The sequence below is a fragment of the Camponotus vicinus genome, unplaced genomic scaffold (genome assembly GCF_025532165.1).
Source record: "Camponotus vicinus isolate PSW18456_S1 unplaced genomic scaffold, iyCamVici1.0 SCAF_8, whole genome shotgun sequence".
In the NCBI taxonomy this organism is placed as follows: domain Eukaryota; kingdom Metazoa; phylum Arthropoda; class Insecta; order Hymenoptera; family Formicidae; genus Camponotus; species Camponotus vicinus.
Genome location: NW_028141980.1, coordinates 8502603 through 8525385, shown reverse-complemented (window position 1 = coordinate 8525385; position 22783 = coordinate 8502603). Strand labels below are relative to the sequence as shown.

The 22783-nt window shown below is 38.5% G+C and overlaps 1 protein-coding gene across 5 annotated transcripts in view; it reads left to right on the top strand.

The window, feature by feature from the left end:
* Mub (poly(rC)-binding protein mub) overlaps positions 1-22783 on the top strand; it is a 111345-nt gene that overhangs the window by 70534 nt on the left and 18028 nt on the right. For 3 of the 5 annotated variants that reach the window (XM_083105678.1, XM_083105677.1, XM_083105676.1), the window contains exons 2-8: positions 729-975; positions 6949-7005; positions 7323-7721; positions 8235-8636; positions 15747-15843; positions 16297-16576; positions 19672-22524. In XM_083105678.1, coding sequence (XP_082961804.1) covers positions 895-975; positions 6949-7005; positions 7323-7721; positions 8235-8636; positions 15747-15843; positions 16297-16576; positions 19672-20053 — 1698 coding nt within the window. In that variant the 5' untranslated portion in view covers positions 729-894 and the 3' untranslated portion in view covers positions 20054-22524. Of the gene's footprint in view, positions 1-728; positions 976-6948; positions 7006-7322; positions 7722-8234; positions 8637-15746; positions 15844-16296; positions 16577-19671; positions 22525-22783 lie in introns of those variants that run through there. The other 2 variants (XM_083105679.1, XM_083105680.1) reach the window with 2 other exon arrangements.

Here is a 22783-nt window from a genome sequence, read left to right as displayed (position 1 = left end):
TCCTTTCTTTATGTCGGGTGGCGAGCTTTATTTTCGCTGCCCGGCTCGTCGAGCGAAAATGCATCGCGCCAAGAGATGGGATCGACCGTGAAACGAGAAATTGGGCGCTCGATCCCGCCTTGATTTATCTCGAAATAAATAAGATTCTTATTATTTCTCCATTTTTACAAGCCGAATAATTTGTTCGTTACGTCGGTGTGTAATTTTCGCGATATCGGCGAAACGAGCTCGATACCTTTGATCGCCGAATGCAATTTATCGAGCGTGACGCTCTCGCGCTGGATGACACGTGGATCAATTTTTTTAGATTCATAGATCCATGCGCTAGAGTCTCGAGTAATTTTCGAGCAGACTACCTCGGGTTAATACGGCGATGTATCGCATTCCCGGAATCGCCGCGCCTCGACTGCTTGGCCGCGTGCTATTGTCATGCTAATTTTGCTCCGAGCAATTTGTTTCAAAATTCAACGCTCTGATAAATAGATTCCGCGACGATGATACAACTCGTATAATGCTCGAGTTTACGGATATCTTATTATATTTATTTCTTTTTTATTATCCTTTCAAAATACGGACGCATTAATCAAGGTTCCTCGATGAGACATTATTCATGGCTTCTTCCTTTCCTGGTTGAAAAATTGCGGGAGCACGTTCTGGAAAAAATGAGGAAAGAAATGAAAAGATAAGCATATACGGATTTCGTAATTTGGACGTTTCTCTGATTTCAGTACAAGGACCGAGAATACCTGGGAACGCTTGAGAAGCACGTCCCCCGAGACTCCCCCGATCAAAATCACTCGCCTAACCTTCCCCCCGTCCTCCTCGCCCTCCTCCTTTCCCTCCGCAAGTACCGAGAAGATATCTCATCGAAACCGCAGGACCCGTAACCACGCGATGGACGGTATGGACAACAAGCCGGTGCTGAACGATGATCCATCGGTCACCCTGACCATCCGCCTGATTATGCAGGGCAAAGTGAGTTGCGCCTCGAATTACAGTCTATATCGGATACACTTTAATCGAGTTTAAATTGACGTTTCCATCGGTCATCGAGTATCTTGGTTTTATTTACATACATTCGATTCAGGGAACGTTTTAATTGATTTTTCTATAAGAAATTATATATTGAAATTTATAATTTTTTTAAATTACAGTTTTTGCGATCGGATGATTTAAATATTAAATTGATTTTTATATTCATATATGTAGCGGCCATTGGCATTTGAGACGATTACTTGCGTGATACGCTGTGAAATTGGAGAAGTAGAAGTAATAAGATAATGCATTATCGAGGGCGGAAATACGTGTATACGTGTGTGTGTGTGTTCGAAATCTCGTCATATCAAACAGCCTCTCACAGAGCATCAACTGATATCGGTTTTCCGAGGGGAGGCGCGTGTTTGTTTAAAATATAAATCCATATACGTTTATGTGTCCCGAATACGATTTCTCCCGAACCGCATATTATTTTAGAAATGTCAAACACGCATCAAACATTTTTTACAGAAAATTGTAGAATTGTGTCGATACAAACAATTTGATACGTATCGATACGTTTCGAAACTACTGCTTCAATGGTAATTAAAACGAGATGTATATGTATGCAGATATATCCGCTGTCGCTTTAAACCATGTGATGACCTGTCGATCCGTCGCAGTCTTCTGACAGAGAGATACACAATTGCCCGGCAGGCGTGGCAACAAATCTCAGAGACGACCATTGGCATTTCTCTCTTCCCTCGTGATTTACGGCGTTCTCTTTTTGACAATTACATTGAATTATTTACGAGAGGCCGACCGTTTTCGACACATTATTTCAGTTCTGGCACGCAATGTAACTCCTTCATTGAAATAGGAAAGCTGGACTTTACGACTTACTCGTTCATATTCGTACAAAAAAATTACAAGAACTTTCTTTTCCTCGCTTGAAACTCTATTATTTTGACTCTATTATTTTACGAACAATGTCAGCTTTCACTTGACAAACGGAAATAAGATTCTGAAAGAAATATATTTTCATAAACATAGACGACGCTGTTTTGCGTTATATTAAAGTCGTCATTTCGTACAAGTAAATTTGCGACTAACCGCGTTTAAGGATTAAATAACCGGCGTCGCGCCTGAAATGTAATGTCAGTGTCAAGGCGACTTAAAGTCACTCGTTGTTACGAGTTGCGCGATTCCTTTCCGCTAAATGTGGAGTGAAACGCCTCGTCGGTTTGTCGAGTAAAAACATTATTTGAAATTCTCATCGGAAGCGGGCATCCACTGCGCACGAGGCACACAATGTGACTCGAGGAGTACGAGTGTTTGACGCACTGCCAAGAATTTGCTGCTTCTCGCGTAAACCCTACGCGATTCTTCGCCTCTACACAATATCATATAACTAATGCATTTTTTACCGCAAAAAAAATTTGGCAGCGAGCTATGCATTTGGCTCTAGATCTCGGAATTAATTTCTATGTTTATGAAAATTTGGTAAAAGATTGACATTTATCACAATTATTAATATTTCATAATAAATATTTAAACTGTCAACATATTTAGTGTCTCATCAAAGTAGTGTTGCATCGAAGTGGAACATTGGTTTGATTTTTTATATCAAATTTGCGACATATAGACTTGAATTATCCTGCATTTTTGAACAATTTTTTAAAAGCATTTTTACTTTGATAAAGTCGCATATATGAATTTTCCATTGAAAATGATCGGGAATTATTAACTATTTATGGAAAAGCATCGTTATTGAAATTACATGACTCTCGGATTATATTGAAAAATTTACATCGATCTCTTTTTTTATTTAATTTCACTCATCTTATTTTTTTATAATTTTATATGTATGTATATTTTTTTAGTAATTTTTTTATATTCTTTTTGATTCTTATAAGAATATTTAAAGAAAGATAAAATGGGGAAGACTTCTACGGAATTCCAATTGGAGGATTTACGGATTAAAAGAGAGGATAACTATTGAAAAAATCATCTCGGAGAATGGAACGTAAAGGGCCATCGTACGATTGCACAAACCTTTTAAATCTACAATGATAGAAAGAGCATCCGTGGTTATTGGCAAAAATAATTTGCGATATGCGTTTTAGTTCTCTCTGTCTGGCAAGGAAGAGAGGCGTATTGTGGCATATTATCTCTGTCCGAGATATTACATCTTGAATCAAATTTGATTGTAACAATTAGCGATTTGTCGTCCAATTATGAGCTCTTAATCTTCAATCTTCAAGACCGACAATAACTCCCCTTTTATCTCGAAAATTTCGCGATTGTAGTCAGATTAATATACGTTTCGTGATTAATTCTACGAATATATAAACGTGGAAAAATAATAAATATTAGCCTCTCTTTCCTCGCGAGCTTACTCTTCGGAAAAAATTCATCCTGCGATTCAAGAATGAAAGTTCGTAACGTAACGTAACGTAATCCGATGCGATGTATATCGATGGTTACGTCATTTATGCGAGGTTATCGCAAAGCGGAATTTCTAGCGGAAAAATAGCTTCGGAGCTGGCCTTTTGCGCGGGACAAGTGTCAAAGTTTATTTAGCCCGTGTCTCGGTACTCGTTCTACCTTCATTCTCGGAACACGTCACTTACCACCGTTTCTGCTTGTAATTAATTATCGTGCACGAGGTGCAATATCGCTCGTCGTAGCACGAGTAATTAATGTCCGCCGTCTCGGTAATTAATCGCGTTAGCTAGATGCCCGATGTCCCTTTCGACGTACGGGATCTTTTCGTCCCGGCGACTACACTCTTGCCAAGTTGTACAATTCGCTATTAATGCTTTTTCTAGGATACAGCGGTTCCTTTAACAGCTCTAGCTCGATTCTCATCATTTTACATTTATACCATTAATTCTCACATACGAGATATGTGCGATAAAGTGCGGGTGGTTTAGGATTTTTTAGGAGATTGATGAATTTTACGAGAGATAAAACCGCGCAAGAAATTGAATCGCGAGAGAAATGCAGATTACAGAGTTCGTGCTAAAGTGTGACACAGAAATTATTGCATATTTCTGCACATTTGAACGATACTCGGCCACGTAGATTAAGATTCGACCCTCTTTACTCGATCGATTCGCACGAGACGCTCTTTTCGAGGGCTTCGCGACGCATTGTTAATCACCTCGGTCGCATCTGATTCTGTCATTGAGTCTAAATGAATCTTTTCCCCCGTTATTCGAGAAAATATCTTCCTGACAAATCTCATTACACACACGCAATCGTGTTTTTCTCGACGAGATGCTGCCAACGATGTCACGACGTATCCCTTCGCCGGCGTTTTTTTTTTTTTTTTTTTTTTTTCGAGTTTGCATCTAGTTACAGCGGGATGGAAATCAACGATGGACACGAGCGAGTTCTTACTAATTACGTACATTTATCACGAACGTTGGATCATAAATGGAAAGTAATCCAATTGGAAGATTACACGGGTGAAATTTTTCCATAGAATATTGCTTATGATTTACATGTTAAACTAAATTTAAAAGCCGCACATGATTCTTTAATACTTATGTATATTATGTTATTGTAAATTTTTTCATTTCCAATCTTCTAATGAAGCGATTGTAAGGTGAAGACGGCACGTCATTGGGTCATCGATTCACACGCAATGATTCTGGACGCATGATTTCGCGATGACGTTTATTAGCGATTCTTTACTCGTCTCATCAATACTGCCTATTGCAACACGCGTTTTGGAAGCTTCGCAAATCGGTAAACGGATAGTCAAGTAGCCTCTTTCGCGCGAAATAAATACGTCTGGCCGCATTTTTGGCCGGGATGGTATTATGTCTGCTTCCTAGACTGTAGTCTTCTGGGACACCGGCCAGGGCCCAAAGCCAAGCTGCCGGTGTATCGCGGATTATCGCGATTTCATTATCCCTCCGATATGGAACGGTATTTATTCCGTAAACTCCATCTCGCGATACAAAGAATATGCGTGTGTTTATGCATGTAAATTGATAAATAAATTAATCGCCAATTTTTATAGGCAAATGGTTAGATCTTAATAAGAGTCCTTACAATTATCATCGAGTTGGCACGAAAGATTACAATGGCATTTTAATTTGGAAATAATCGTTTTTTCTCGCACCGATCTCTTAATAACACAACTTTTATGAATATCATTGTGATTGCATTACTATTTCCATCGAGATTTATGCGAGATTCGTAGGTTCGTTCAGTCATTGTTTCGTTTTGAACAATGTCATGGTCGTGTCTCTCCGATCTCGCGATACCGGTATACGACGTAAATATTTGGCTCGAGTCCAGACTCGAGCTTATCTATCAGTAGTCGGACTTTCCCGATATTTTCTTTTCACTTTCAGCCACGTAGTATCAAACTCTTGTTCAGCTTCACCAGTTGTCGCGAGAGATGACGATTAATATCTTCGAGTCGAGCGATGGGGAGGACGCGTTTCTTCATCCATTCGCGGTATTTTCTTTTTCAGTTTTTAGACAAATCCCTGGACTCCAGCGGGATGTGCTGGATCACAGCCAGGACCATCGGTTCAATGCTCGCGAAGCCTCGAAAGTCCCTCTTCTAGACGATTGTCTCCAAAAGTTTCTTCAATCTTACACTATCTCTATTTTTTCCAAATAGATTAGTCTTCGTGATAAATGTGATAACGAAATTGTTATCGATAACTTTAATCATTCGTCACTTGTTGCTTATTTTGTATTTACGACGTTTTATCTCGTTGATGCGCTTCTTGAATCGAAACGTCATTTAACGTATTGAATGCAATGAATACAATGAATTTTTTAATTCTCTGTCACTACACTATTCGCTATTTTCCTCCTTTTACGACAATGTGGTATTTACAGAAGTAGGACGCAATATCGGAAAACTCTCTTTTAATCTTATCTCATAAAAGTAGGCTGTGCGCACTCAAAGTATTGACCGGTGGAACGAGGCTATACATAGCTCATTTTTCTCTCTCTCCCTTTCTCTTGATAGCAGCATCCGCGCGGAGAAGCCGCTCCTGTGCACGTTGGGATGATAATGTAACAATCTGATCTCCCGAGGATTTGCAATCTCGCCGATTCGTCGGTGACCCTCGTGGCTGGCGCATCGCCAAACCTTCTCCTCGCTCATCGTCTCGCTGTCTTCTTGTTCCGGCTATATTTGCCTCGGCGTACATCTAATTCGTCGACGGTGACGCTTGCCCGATCGCGGTAACCTCGTGCACGTCAATAGGAATTCGCGACTATCGTCGCTAATTTACTCACGTTCGCTTCGAACGAACGACTATCGTAAGCGTGCAGACCTGATTAAGGTCAGCATTCGCGAAATGTAGTTGCAAGTTTGCTATTTTCGATCTTGAAGTCGATACAATGCGCTGAGACAGCGTAAGATGAGTTTCTTTTCATACGCGATGAGCCTTTGATTCTCCCAATTGACTCGAGAGAACGATAAACCTAACGTGAGATATGTGAAACTTCAATGTCCAAGGTACGTCGGTATTTCGTCCGGGAGGCAAAAGTCTAAGTTTAGATATAGCGCAAGAATAATAGCTGCTACCGTCTTCTCGATGGCCTAACAGTGACATTATCTTGAGATCGGACAGTGTCAGGACAAACGCGAAGTCTAAGTGGACATCAGTTATTTGTGTATACTAATTATAGATCCGTCGTATCAATTTTGCCATTCATCTCGTACACGTCTCAGTTACTTCCTTGCGAGCATTGATCGGTTCTACAAACACGCCATCAGATTTGATAGAATTAGACATTTGCTCGTAACGCAAGAAAAATATTTTCTGCGACTATAAATTCATATTGTCGATCGATGACCGAATTTTTTTATTTCTAATAGATTTACAAAGAATTTCTGCTTTATTTGGAATATGATTATAATATGTAACAGGATCTACGAAAAAACAGTGTACGAGAATGACACAAAATTAATATAATGTTACTTTATTACAGGAAGTCGGTAGCATTATCGGAAAAAAAGGAGAGATCGTCAAGAGGTTCCGCGAAGAGGCAAGTATCAATTACATTCTTGTTACAAGATATGCATATGTCTTTTGAGGAAAAATAAGAGTCGCGTGCATAATGCGATGTCAAAACACGATATTCTGCACGAAAGCATGTAAATTATTATTACAGTCTTGCAATTGGATTTTCAGATATCAAGGACAGATAAATTTGCACGTTTCTCTCCAATTTGTTTTTTGCTTATCTCTTTACAATTTAATTTAATCTTAAAATAACAGACATTGATGAACCATACATGTAACATACGAAATCGAAAATAATTTGTATATATGATAGATAATAATTTTTTTCTCGATTCGCAGTCCGGCGCGAAAATCAACATCTCCGACGGCTCCTGCCCGGAGCGGATAGTGACTGTCACCGGGCCGACGAACTCGATCTTCAAGGCGTTCACGCTGATATGCAAGAAGTTTGAGGAATGGTGCTCCCAATTTCACGACATGCAGGGTGGCGGTGCCGGCGGTGGCGGCGGTGTGTCGAGGCCACCCATCACGCTCAGACTGATAGTCCCCGCTTCGCAATGCGGCTCTTTGATCGGCAAGGGTGGTTCCAAGATCAAGGAGATTCGGGAGGTCACCGGTGCCTCCATCCAAGTCGCTTCCGAGATGCTGCCTAATTCGACGGAACGCGCAGTAACCATATCCGGTACCAGCGAGGCGATCACGCAATGCATATATCATATCTGCTGCGTTATGCTAGAGGTACATATACATGGCCCGATCACCCTAGTGTCGTTATAGTTCGTACTTTTAAACTACGTTGATTCTAGAAAAATTGTTTTTTGAAGCGACTAACAATCGAATAATTCGCATTTAGAATCATTCAAAGTGTTATTAATTCGATTATCCAGAATGTATTGTAAAATTTTTTACATGGTTAATGATGAATAATACTATCAAGTCTTAATATATTTAGTATATTATTGTTGATTCAACCTCGGACGTGCACGAGCTTGAATAATTTCCAGTTCGAACTATGATGAACTAGATCAATTGATTAAAGTCCAGAATAAATTAGCATTAATATTCAACAAAAATTTAAATTATTTACAAGCTTCTCTGAAGCAGCTTTTTCCAAATGTAAATTGATGCATCATTCTGGACTTTGATAGGATAAAAAGGCCATTCTTTGTTAACGACGTCAGATGCCGTACCATACCTTTAATGGCTCGATCGGTGTATTCGCACTCGTGCGTATGTTTCTTTCTGTTTCAGTCCCCTCCCAAAGGTGCCACGATCCCTTATCGCCCCAAACCCCAAGTCGGTGGGCCAGTGATCCTGGCTGGTGGGCAAGCCTACACCATCCAGGGTAATTACGCGGTGCCCGCCCACTCGGACGTAAGTACAGTATTACCATTGCCCGCGCCCGCTGCCGGGCCCGCTCCACCCTCGCTGAACACCCAAACTTTGGCGACCTCGCCCTTCGCGGCTCACCCCTCGTCCTCGGCCTTTGCCGCTTCTCACGGGCACCCGCTCCTATCCACGGCCCACCTTACCCCCCATCATCCTCTCCATCCGAGCCCCTTACACGCCAGCGTGGCAGGCCTCGCCGACCCCCTGCTGAAGAGTGGACACTTGCAGGCAGCCCTCCCGCCCGCACACCTCGTGGCAGACGCCGTAAGTCTTTTGTTTTTCGTGGTCCATCCTCGCCCCGTACCTTTTCTCGACCACACGATACCCCTTGGCTACCACCGCCATATCTCCCCAAATAACATATACGATGGATTTCCGTTATCCACTTGTCCAAAAAAATTGATACAACACCCCCTATTCAGTGTCTCTTCACTGTACACGATCCTTGATGTAATTCAAATTTTTCACTCCAACGATGGCAAATGGTTCGAAGTTGAAACGATTTAGAGACGAAAAGAGTCAGATATTTCTGGAAAAAATATCCTTATTTTAGCAAAGCGACTAAAAATTTGATCGGTTATGTTGAATAATTAATAATGTAAACAACTAATTGAAACATTTAGTATTTTATCGTAGCCATACAAATTCATCATTTATTTTCAATGTTTTAATATTTCTTGTTTTTTTTTATATGGTTAAAAGAAATCACTCGTGCGGTGAAACAACGCTTGTTCTCAGCATTAGTAGAATTGCTTTGCGGTTAAGATAGCAATCTCGAGGTAAGAAATTTTAGATTTTAAATTAACGAATGGTCAACCGTGCAGTTACTCGTTTATTGCGACAGCAAATAAACAGCGGTTTAAATTATAGACTGGCAGTCTTCAGAAAATCCATAGTTTCGATTGCTCTTATCCATGATTTGTTGATTTAATTCGCGCTTGAATTTTTTTTTCTTTTTCTCTGTAATAAAATGTCATTAAAGCAATGTATTTGAATAATATGAATAGTATATTGCACTGGCTAGGATAAATTTTCTGAGAATTGCACAAGCCCAAGTATTAAAATCAAGATTAATACCCAGCAATGAATTTCCAATTTAGAATTGAAACGGTAGAACGTTATTTCAAAAGATTATGTGGGAAGAAGACAATTTTTAAAATATGTACAGTCATTTACGAGCTTAAAGTTCATCGTTTATATATTCACAATCGATATACATAAATAACTGTACATAAATTATATCAATATATAATTTTACCTTCATATTCCACATGAATGAAAGAATCAATCGTTCATGTTTCCACGCAATATACGGTAAATATCATTCTCAATTACGCGAAGAATCACGAGACGATGTCTAATTACATTAAAGTAACTCTTTGGCGAGTCTGACTATTTACGACTATTTACGTATAGAGTACAATAAACAATAAACATAGAGTACAGAAGCAATAAACAACATAATAATGTGGTTAGAATATATATGGTTGACAAAATTTACGATCGACATAACTCTAAATTTAAAATCGTTCCAATTTCAAACCCGAATGCCGCGTGCAAGCTCATAATAATATTTATATCTCACTATTGTCTAGAATCACACCTGGTCTCCTCCTCTTGAAACTCTTTGCTATCCCTTGTGTCCCTTCCCGTTTCCGCGTACATGCATCAACATCTTGGCTTTCTGCTCGATAGTCCTCCGTACGGTTCCGAGTTTCTTATCCAGGAATATTTGTGTCCCATCATCTTGCAAGTTGTCGTCAACTGCGAGTGGGACGATGGAGAATCCTGTCGTACGATTAGCTCGGACCGTATGTACCTTCAAACATTTTCTAATCGCGTGACTTCGACTGCGCGGAAACATCTGATTAAACATCACGGGACGAAGTAAGATACACCTGTTGTAATTATACTTAATAGCGAGTCTCTCTACGCGCAATTTTTTTTTTTCATCAGGAATTGCTTTGCCATCTCGGTCATTATTATTAGAAGATTTTCTCGTCAAGAATATGAAAGTATATTTGCAATCCTTTTTAATTAATCATGGAGAGAATGTTTCTCTGCAAATCTCGGTTATCACCGATGTCTGTTTCGAAAATAATATCTTTCAATTTTACGATTGTAGCGAAGTCGCGCGAGAAGTTTGCCAGCTTTGCTTTTCATGTGATCCGCACGTGACGTTACGTGCATGCTTTTTTCTCTCTTTCTGGGTTACTTTTTTCTTTCTTTCTAAGTTTTAAACGTTCACCGAGACGCTTCTAACAAGTTCGACCCGAGCCTGCGTACACGTATCTCTTTCCTATAATATGCTTGCGATTTTGGATAGTGAATTGATCACCTTAAGAAATTGCTTATCGTCTTTTTTCACAAGTGCATAAAGAAATTCAACGATGCATGCCAAGGAGTGCGTTTGCACGACACAATATAAACTCTGATACCACGTTGAAGCGCAAACAGGGAGAGTTTGTAGCGTCTCCTGATCGATGTCTGGCTCGCCATTATGGAGATTTATTTGGCAATTGACTTTAGCATGCGATATTTACATTCAATTTTGACAAATAGATCTTAATAATGATATAAGTTGTTGATTTTTGTCGATTCTCAATTATAAGTTATCCAATTTTGAATACTAGAAATTAATTTTCCATTCATTTTATTTTATATTAGCAATTAATCAGCTGTCGTGTTCTCTTTATTGGCATATATATATATAGTAATTTTGAATCTATCCATTTGCAACTTGGTATCTGAAAGTTTTCGTCGTGCATTTAAACGTTGCATTTACATCGTTCCACTGATGATCGTATTGACTGTTTCATTCTTCTATATATAGACCTACGTATACTTTTAGATGTGAAAAATACAGAATATGCGCCTAGAATTAATCGATTTCTGTCATTTGTATCTGATACAGATTGATTGCATCGAGCAAATGCAGTAATCTGTCGATACGATCATCGTCCGAGAGCGGCAAAAGCGCTCTCGGGAGGAATTTTTGGAGGCAAAATATACAGATTTGATCCGAGTCTCGCGCGCCAAACGATCGAGTCTGCTTAGCATGAATGCTTGCTCACGGGTCGCACAATGGATTCGTCATGGCTTGTCGTTGGATTCGGTCAGAGAGAGAGAGAGAAAGACAGAGAGACATACACAGAAGGTCCCAAGATGTGCTATCGCCACAGGTCTCGACGAATGGTTCGAATGATCGATGAGGAGGCCAAGTCGATATCTCGTTAAATAAGTCGACACTATAAATCCGAGCCATCAGTGATGGTGCTCTGAAAAATCCACTCGTCCGGCCGATCGATCGGCAGAAACGCCATGAAATGTCATTCTGATCAAAATGTCTATACGATCAATTCGACCGAGAAAAAATGCGATGGGAAGTTTATTTTTCAAACATTGTGTTGTATTTTTTCAATTTAAAATTTTTTTCCGCTATATTGATGTGTTTTATAATTTATTTAAAAAATATTGCAAAATTATGTCTTGAAATTATCACATTCGGATAAAATGATTCTGAAATAAATTTTTCTTTTAACGAAAAGCATGCAATTAAATTTTACGTGACATTATATCGCAAATCGATTGAAACAATTCTTTTTATTTCAAGTCCTCCATCTTGTCGATTTGTTCTAATATTAAATAAGGAGGAGATTTTTCACAATTCAAATAATTCAACATCCAAACTGGATTTCCTGCCCGAAAATTTCGAAATCTTGGAAATCGAAATCCATACAAATGTTTTGACAAGGCATTATCAGGATGGCATTATCATCGCATCTCACCTTCTGTCCTATCTTCTCTTTCTGTGCGCTTTTCAACGACCGATGACCAACACGGAGCCCGACTTCCTCGAGTCCGATTTGCTTACCCGGAAATAAAACAAAATAAACGCGCGATAGAAAGAAATACATTTCCATAACATAATTCATAACGTCTCCCATTGACTTTTCGGATTAGTATATTGCGGCTTGACCACGGTTTATTTTTTTTTTCTCTCTTCCTCTTTCTTCCTGTTCGCGATCTTTCTTGTTATCCGGTAACTTCGAGAGACGTGGCTGAAAGAGCGGTTTGATTGGCAAAAAAATCGATGAATAATCTATTTACGACAAAATCACAAACGAACAGATATATGCATGCGTGGCACGAAAAGAGGTAGATTACCTAGGTATATTATTATTATTCTATTGCGCTTTATATCTACTCTCTTTCACGATCCCATCTTTAATACTCTTTCTCAGTTTTTCAGTCTGCTTGATATAAACTCTACGGCTTACAGTACACGATTACTATACACATACTACTTCGCTTCTGTCCTTGTACACCGATTTTGTTTCTGTTTTTATTTTTCTCTCACACGGTTTCTTTCACAAGAAAAATTGCCCCCTGTCCTCCTTTGGAAACTAACTTTCCTTTCCCAATAACAATGAAAACCAATTTTCCCTCAAGAGAAAGAGAAAAACTCAAGAAAAAGAGAAACTGCAAATGTATTTATCTAAATTCAATTTTTGTTAATTATTCTAAATTTTATTTCTGGCTCCTAGTTGAATACAATTAATCGATACTTTGAAATTTTAACTTAACTACATGTATCACAAAAGATTATTATTTTGATTTTTGGTAAATTTAAAATGATTTAAATCATGCGAGATGTACTGTTTATTGCAATCAATTTGCAAACTTTCTCTCGATAGATACTTAATTATTGTACTAATAAAATGCCATATTTATTTATCTACATATTTGTATCAATGGTTTTTGAATTTTAAATAGTTGGGAATATACAAAGAGCTCTTTACAAATTAAATTTTATACAAAGACATAATAATGATTTTTTTTAATCTGTGTAATTTTAATTTAAAATTCTTCTTTCATTTATTTTTACAGATATATATAAATTACAAAATTGTAGATTGGCTCGCTTGTTCCTACATATATACTGATTTCGAAATATTTTATTTCGAGAGATTAAAAAATGTTTGGAAAAGAGAAATAATTTTTGTTTAACTGCGACAGTAAAATTTGGAGAGAAAATTATTAATACTGCACCAATTTTTCTAAAGAATCAACTACACTCATTTACCGTGTAACCGTGAACTTGTGTTTAATTTGAGTTGTGTGAAAAATAAGACAAATGAAAAATTCCCACACACACACACACACACACATATCTGGCCATAAATACACACAGCGCGCGCACACACATATATACATACATTAATATCGCTCTTGTCAAACTGTCGAGCTACGTTTTGTTCGTTTCTTCGCCTTCATCCTGAGTTGCCCATTGTTCCTTCGGCATCCTATTTAGTACAGCATGGCTTCCGACACTCTTTTAGCTAAGAGTCAGCGACGAATTCGCGTAAGGGTGGGCTGCCCTGTAACATTACGTTTCCACTATTTAGGCATATTAGAGATCATATCGAGACGGTTGTTTATGAAAGAAGCGTTTGCACACTCATGAATCTAGATCTTAATAATATTTCTATTAATATTAATTTTGATATTTTTCAGAGAATTTATTAATTGTCGACGATTCTCGATATCCTCTTTTTTAACTAATATAATTGAACAATTCAACGAGAATATATAATATAATATGTATAAATTTTTTAGATTGAGAGATTCTGCATACATATTTTAGATATGTCATGACAAATATCTAATCTTACTAATGGAAAATATATCAGATCAAAAGTTTTTTACGTATATATTATACCCATGTGCATATATATGTACATATAAAAGGGTATGTTTTATATATACAGTGCAACACGCTGTATGCTAGAAATTTTGCACACAAATTAGTTTAGATAACGACATTGATAGAGAATGTGAAATTTATTTATTCGTGTAAGGACACAATGTACCTATCTGCATTTCCCGTTCCTTCCCTTTCATTTTATTCTTTTTAAGAAGAGTAAAGATAAAATATTATTATTAGTATAATTAGCAGATGCAATTATTCTTCAAATTTTTTTTTATAAATTTTTTTTTCAAACGATTAGCTTATTGTAATATTTATGAGACAATTATTGCAGCAAATTAAAATAATTAATATAAGTTCAACATTTTTCAAAATTGTTAATTTGATGATTTTGTCACTTTCTAATTATGCATAATAATAATTATACAATTGCGGTAATCGTATCGTAGATGAAGATGGCAGCGAATTATATCCGATACAGCGCGATACGCGATGCAAATGGAAAGATATCGAATATCGTGTAAGCGTATCGTGTACAATGTGGAAACGGTCGGAAGAGAATTATCGCGATTATTTCGCGCGGTTTAACAGCATCATACAACGAGAGTGCAAGGATACGCGTCCTTTCTCTCTCTCTCTCTCCCCGTCTCGTTCGCTCTCTCTTTCTGTAATTTCTGAACGCCCCCTCCTCATGAAGCTACTTTTAAGTGATTTCTGCCACGATTTTCGAAGTAACGCAGCACGGCTCCACTAGCTCGATTTTATCGATGGCCATTTTGCGTCGCATGCTCTTTATTCAACCCAGAGAAATTTCCCGGGATATATCACTAATTTATTTCAGAGATGTAATCTTTGCGATAGTTGAGAAAATCTCTCTGGCGAACATTCATATAAAATAATAAATTTAAAGTAACGATAAATTATGCGTGGATTTAAATTATTTGAAAATTGAATAATAAAATTCTTACCCTTAATTCTTCATGATAAAAAAAAATTCATATGATTTTTTACGTTTCAATATTGCTGGAATAAGAATAGAGAATCCTTAATAACAATTTTCTTTAAATGTTAATTAACCAGAATCTCTTCTGACCTTTTCCAATTTGATTTCAAGCTATTACTTTAATTCCTCAACAATTTATTGACAAAAATATTATAAAGAGAAAGAAAAATTTTAACAATATTTTATTTATATTTCTCAAGCTTTGGCTCTGGGTTGAATATCCTTGGAAACGATATGCTCACAAATGGCTATCGTAGAGCTTGTATTAAGCTGTCGGACCGGTCCCTGGAAGTCGGGAGGATTATCATCCGTCGCGAAGAGACCGGAGAGTTTTGCGTGGCGATATATGTCCGAGATGATGGACACGAATCGTCGTCAATTGCGCGTGTCCCTTGTCCCTTATCGCTCGTGTAAAATCTGAATAATCTCTCTCGGTGAGCCTGCCCCTGAGCTAAGAGTTCTTGCTCGCGATCGAAGATCCTCGAGCGTGTGACGCGCGAGGTAGCGAACACAGATTCAAAGAACATAGATATATATTATTTTTTCGATGTCGTCGTCGTAAACCCTTTCCTTTTTAAAACGCACACCCCGAGTGATTATTGCTCGTTCTTTACCCGCGGCACCTATTTTTGAACGATGGATCGCATCGTCGTTGTTGCAGATGGGCAAACTGGGCAGCAATCCTTTGGCTGGACTGGCAGCCTTGGGTCTCGGCGGACTCGCAACACCAGCGAACACAGGTGGTCTTAATCCAGCAGGTAAGCAAATACAGCGTCGAGAAATCATACAAGGATGAGTATTTGTCAATGCTATTCTTTCTATTAAAAGACATTCTTGTTTTATATTTTAATGTGATATAATAAAATACTCGTAAAAGCTCTTCAATTTTTAAGTCTTTCACAAGAAGGTGACTTTGTATGTATTTAAATTAATTCTTTTTATTATCAGTCTATTTTTTAACAATTAAAGCTTAATTGACAAGAAAATTTGATAAAGATATAATAGATAGAAAAAGATGGAATATGTAAATATCAATAAATTTCAACTAACGCGACTAATTTATGAGAGCAGTCTTAGAGAAATTGCTCAATTATCATAAGAGAAATCTACCTCTCCTCTATTTCTTCAAATATTTTTTTTACACGAGGCAATTTCTCTTTATACTTTACGACCATGTCGAATCTTTTCTAATATTTGTGCAATGATTGTAGCGTTAGCTGCATTGGCTGGGAGCCAGCTGCGTACGAGCAACACAAACAGGCAACAACCGGCGGCGAACAATCAGACACACGAGATGACCGTGCCAAACGAGCTGATCGGTTGCATCATCGGAAAAGGCGGTACCAAAATCGCCGAGATCCGTCAGATCTCGGGCGCCATGATCAGAATCAGCAACTGCGAGGAAAGGGAGGGCGGAGCAACGGATCGTACCATCACCATAACCGGGAATCCGGACGCCGTGGCGTTAGCACAGTATCTCATCAATATGAGGTGAGTACCATCGCGCAGGGCCTGTACGCTACTTCCTCAGGCTCGCCAGTTAACCGAAGGTCAACCTTAGGGACCCGGACCGAATGGGGAGGAGGAGGGAAGAGCCGCTCCTGTCCCCCAAGGTTCGCCCGAGGTTCGGCATTCGGTGTCTCAAATTTCACTTCCAATAGAAGCAGTTAAACTCGTCCCGGCTACGTTTTGCAGTGGATCGCGAAATGCATTCCCCTTGATCTTTTTTTTTATTTCTTTTTTCCTCCCGCATCTCTTCTATTCACCGGAGATCAAATAATGCGCCGGTGTCGCCGATGTAGAGTTTTCTCGTTGCCCTTCTTCCTCTAAGCTCCATAATTAAAACTCGCCGATTCGCCTGTTTGTGTTACTCGTTCCTCACGCAACCTATCGCCTCACTTTTGGTGTCTTAATGGTGAGACTATATAAGGCATAGTCGAATCGGCACTCCCCTCGCGACATATCCCATCATCATCGTTGCTACCTTTGTTCACGGCAACCCGCGTATAGACGACTTTCATCTTTCTTTACCCATCAGGTTCTTGCATGGATATGTTGCAAACTACAAATCAGAATAAAATCAAAGATAGGATTTTAAACTGACTTTGTATTCAAGGAACAGTTTCATTTAAAATCATAAATAATTTTACAATTTAAACAAACGAAATATTACGGATATTGAAAAGATTATTGTACTTCTAAAACAAGAATTTACAGGAAAAAAGTCGTTTCTGCCGCGTGTGGCCGTGAGAAATGTTATAGAAGAGGTGGTGTTACTCTGAAGAAGATACCACTGTAGAATGCGCGCGCATAGTCCACATTGATGAGACTATAAAATGATGATTTTTCGAGAGATTAATAATGGATAGTGAAAAGTATATCGTCATGTAACGCCACCTCAGTTTACAGCGAAGCACAGGTCGTACGATAGTCGTAAGGTAAAGATGCGGGACGAGAAGACGTCGAGGCATCGACGGATTTCAGAGGAGGCGCTCGCGTAGATGCAGATTGCCTGGAAGACAACTACACGTCGAGCCACACGAGGAAGAGGAGATCTTAATCCTTTATTTCCAGGTCCTGTCTTCCAGGTCCAGTACCACCCCGAGTATCCTGCAGACACAACTCCGCTCAACATCTGTTCCCATTGTCGCTGGCTGTCCTTTCAAGCAAAAATAAACTTACCGACTGAAAAAACATAGTAAAAAAAGAAAGATGTACGAGGACTGTCGCTTGTTAGTGACAATTAATCCCGAAATCAGTCCCAAACAAACGCATCACAGTTCCTCCTTTCGATTCGGTTTTTAATGACACGGTTTTCTTTCTAGTTTAAAAGAGACAGGCTCCCGGTAAACGGACGACTGGCATAACATTTTCGCTTGTAATTTTGTTTTTTAATTCACGAAAAATCATACAATTGTCTTTGGAGCGAGTATCTTTCCGGCACTTGACATGTCACGTGCATTATGTGTATCATGCAGAAATAACGCTTTTATTTACGCGATAAATGTGAAGAATTCCTCGTCCTTGCCAGGAACCTTGTCATAGCAATCTTTACATTTTAGTTATACGCTTCATCGCTGTTATCGTCATCGCTTAATGTTCATTGATCGGTGTTCGAGTCTGTTATCTGTTTATTTGTTTTTTTTTGTTTTTTTTTATTTTTTTTGTTTTTTTTTTTTAATTACGCGCTGTGGGACTAATCTATTTTCATCAGAGCGACATTAGAATGGTGAACGGTACTAACGTATATAATCGTCGAGCAGATTCGAGGACGACGAAGTAAAATCCGCGCGTAAGACTCCACAACATCAGCCGAATGTACAATTCAAAGCCGCGGATCGACACATACTTTTTCATATATCCCTCACGTTATAATTATAATCCATTATATTTTATTCCAGATTGCCACTCACATTTTACTACTGCATATAAATAGTGATACCGTATATATTCATCTTTCAATATTTCTGTATTTTTACCCGTTAAAACTTTGTCATCGTATTTATTACATATCGTATATCCCAGCACTCCCATCGGAGCCAAGATTTGCACTCTGCCATCTCTTTGGTATCAGCCTCTGGCCTCTCGATGTTGCGATAAAGCGCACATTGCGTAGTCTCGCGATCTTGTCTTATCAATAGCAGCGCTAATATGGCAGAATGCATATCGTTGCGTCTGGTTTACTTTGATTTTCTATCTTTTCTATAAAAAAAACCGAGGCTATGGTTCGTTCTACCAACGCAGAGATCGATTATCCTACGCATGATGAATTCATGAGGGATGCGGGTGTCCTCTAAATTGGTGGCCTCTGTCTGTACAACGAACCATGAGCCCGTTACACCTAGAGACAAAATCGCATCGTTCGCAAATCTACTTTTGGTATGGTAGATGTGACACATTTGCAGGCTTTACAATATACTATTCTGAAAGTAGACTAGCGAGCGCGTGTATTTATCTTCTTCTTCGTATGCATCCTTGTTGCGCGTTTTCTGCGATCTAGGACGCATTTCGACCCCGTGTCCCGGTGTGTTCGCGGTTCTCGTTCTACGGACACGTTTGGCTCGTTCGTCGATGCCTTAGTCTCGGCTCAAATCACGGCGCGATTCAACCGTTGTCCATCACGAACCCGAACATTAGGGTCTAAATGCGGCCTGATTAAGACAAAAATTTCCCCACGAACCACGTAGCCGGTGTACGTGATAATCACCATGCTCCACAGAGCACTTCTCTGGCGTAACTCTCTAAGCCTACAATTGTGATTTAATTTATCTTCTTTCTGATAGTTTATTTATTTATTTTTTTTTCTTTTTTTATGTCGCCTTGATCAATAACTCTTCGCAACAGCTACTCTATTACTACTACTACTATTATTACTATTACTATTACTGCTACTTTTACTTTACTTCTACTGTTACTACTACTACTCCTACTACTGCTACTATTACTACTATTTTACATTTCTCTTCTTTACTTTTTGTCATCTCTTATGTTTATCTTCTTTACTTTTTTTTTTTAAATCTCTTTGACACTATTTTACGAGGAACGTTCCTGCCCTCACCTTTTTACATTTTGTGTCTTTTCCCCAGTGTCGAACTGCAGAAAGCTAACCTAGAGGCCCAAAATACCCAAACCCCTGGCAGCGGTACCACTCCCGGAGCATCCGGGGCCAGTGCTTCCCCCTCTACCACCACAACCACTGCCTCTCCTTTGGCCAGCGCCATTCCCTTGGCTCAGCTGCTAAGCAAGCCAGGCGCCCTCAACGCCCTATCTAGCCTGACCGCCCTCGGCGGACTCACGGAATTGCTAGGTGGTGCTGCTGGCGCAGCTGCATCCGCGCTCCCGGTCCAGACCACCGGCGTGCACCGATCGCACAAGACCTTTACGCCGAGGCTTCGTAGCCCGGGCGCTCCAGGCCCGACCGACAGCGGCAAGTTCAAGTCCGAGCGAACCAAGTACAATCCTTATTGAACAAACGGACTGGAAAAAGCGGCGGAATGATGTGTTACAGTGGGAAAACACTACACACATCTACATCTATACGTAGCGAGTACTTGTATAACACTCAAGTTAAACGTGCGTACGGACGCCAGGGTAGCGAGTATAAAGACTTGGCGAAGGATCTACATGTGTTGTTTTTGTTATTAATAATATTAAAAATGATTGTTAAAATGAGGAAGCATATATATTTTTTTTATATGGATATAAGTCGATGTAGACTCAGAGAATAATTTTTTTGCGAAAAATTTTTGACAACCATAATCAACGATTAATCTTGATCGATCAAAGGCTAATTTGCTGGGAAAATAACGATGCTTCGCTTACTCGTATTCATGATTAAGTTTCTCCTGAATATCACTGTACGGAAACATTTTGTAGAATTTTTATTTGTTTTTTTCTTTTTTATCTTTTTACATTAGCTTTGGCCGGGGAGGAAAGAAGATTGGTGGAGAAAATTGAAATTTTTTATGTTATTAGGGAAGCCGATCAAATCCATATGATCCGATGCTAAGTCTTAAAAACATATACTATCGTGACACGCCCTCCGAGATCGACGCGGTCGCGTAAAGACTGATTGTACAAGTAACGAAAATGTAACGGAAATCATTAATAATAAATTCTTTTGAGATTTCTTACGATTACATAACATAAAATTGTATTCGACATTTGCGTTTCATTTTGTACAAGCGATTTTTGGTATGAACGCTCGGAGGACGCGATCGCTCATGCACCGTCGCAAAGACAGCCTTTTTTGATATAAAAGTATATAAATATATATAATTATTATGATTATATTAACATAATTATGATTATAATATTATTATGAATTTAATTGATTACTGTTTGAGCAAGAACTATTATTCTAGTGTAGCTATTCCGATGTGATTTTTTTCTCATAGTAGATAAAAATTCTATCGATAGATAAAAAAAGAAAGTTTTGCGCGAGTGAAAAATAATGTGTGTGATAAAAAACACATAGAGAGGTGGAAGGGAAAATGCGTGAAAGGAATCATCTTGAATCATGTGTTTATCATTCTTTATAAGTCATATTGAAAGAATGCACCACATCATGTAACGTGTTTCGAATGACTTTTGCAGTCTTCTTTCTTATTAATAAAATAAAAAAAGAAAAAAAAGATAAAAGAAGAACGATCTGCAACCGAGCGATCGGGGAAAATTTATTACGGCACGAGCATGAAGAATTTTGCGAAGCATTATACGTATAACCGATCATCGCTATTTGAAATATTCAATCAAGCTGTACACACATAGTGATTGTATTGTTGTAACGGTAATTACACTTAATCCTTATGCATCTGTGCTCGCGAGACAAGCGAGATCTATACGGTTTCGCGTGTAAATTACGTTTTTTGTGAAATCAAACTAAAATAAAACACTATATAAATATATAAACATTAAAGACACAATCAGATTTCTAATTCCACAGTAACTCAATCGTCTTGTTAGTCTAATGTTCTATAAGAATAAAAAAAAATAATGAAAAAAAATACAAAATCATCTAGTCGCAAAAGAATGTTCGATCAGCTAAATCTAAGCAATTGCGGGGAAAAAGAGCGAGAAAACTTTCCGACTGTTCGAGGTGCGTGTCTCATCGTTGATAAATAATCGATAAGATTCGGAGTCGCCAAGATAAGTGTTTATGTGCTCAATACTAGTTCTTAGCGAAACATGTGTATACTTACAAGTACGCACGACCGATCGGAAAATATACAATCGCGTAATCACAATTCTGAGAAATTAATTTCGTTTGTAGAAAAAAGTATTATACTTTCGCTCGAATCAACCGTCGCCATGATCGCGAGATATCTTCATTGCGTTTTTTCTTCATTTTAAATTGTATCGTTTCGTTCCGTTTCTTTCTCGATCGACAATAATAAAACTCCGACTAGCTAAGCGACTATTCGCGATTCAAAGGAAAGGAAAAGTCGCGAGAGAGATCGACGATGCATCAGAGAATACGCAGTGCTCCGTAGTTGTATCAGGTGAAGCGATGCGTAGAAATCAAGAAATGTCATTTCAAATGCAAATCCAAACACGTGTGAAAATTTGATATAATTTTCAGAATTTCATAAATTTTTGCTCCATCTCATTGTTTCATCTACGAAGACTATTGTTACTTGTCAGTAATAATTAAAATACTTGGAACAGTAAATGAAAATCTACTAAACTTCTCTATTAAGATACTCTCGATTAATTTAAAAGAGAGCTATCGCTACGCCTGGTACTTCTATATCATCGTGCATAAAATCTTACAGGCAAATAATCTTCAACTGTACATTAGTCTCTATAACAATGTCGCAGAGCTTATAATGCTTAACTATCAGACTTTAGCTTTGTGTCCTGTATCATCTTGTTAAATAAATAAAGCTAGGCGTGTTTAATAGAGAGTAAGAGAAAATACAATACCGAATAAACAGAAATTTGGCGTTCCCGCGAGTGAGGTCCCGCAATGCATTGGTCTACGACGACTGATAGTTTATAGCGGAAAATGTTTGTTTCTCCAAGGCTTTTTTTACGCAAAAGAAACAAATCTCTCGAACGATCGGAAATGAAATCTCCAATATATTGCGCGACCACCTTTACGGCACCTGAACGTTTTATTAGTACCTTTCAAATACGACATCTCGCGTAAATCCTTTGGTAATTTTCTCTTATAATTAAAAGGATATAACCATTGTT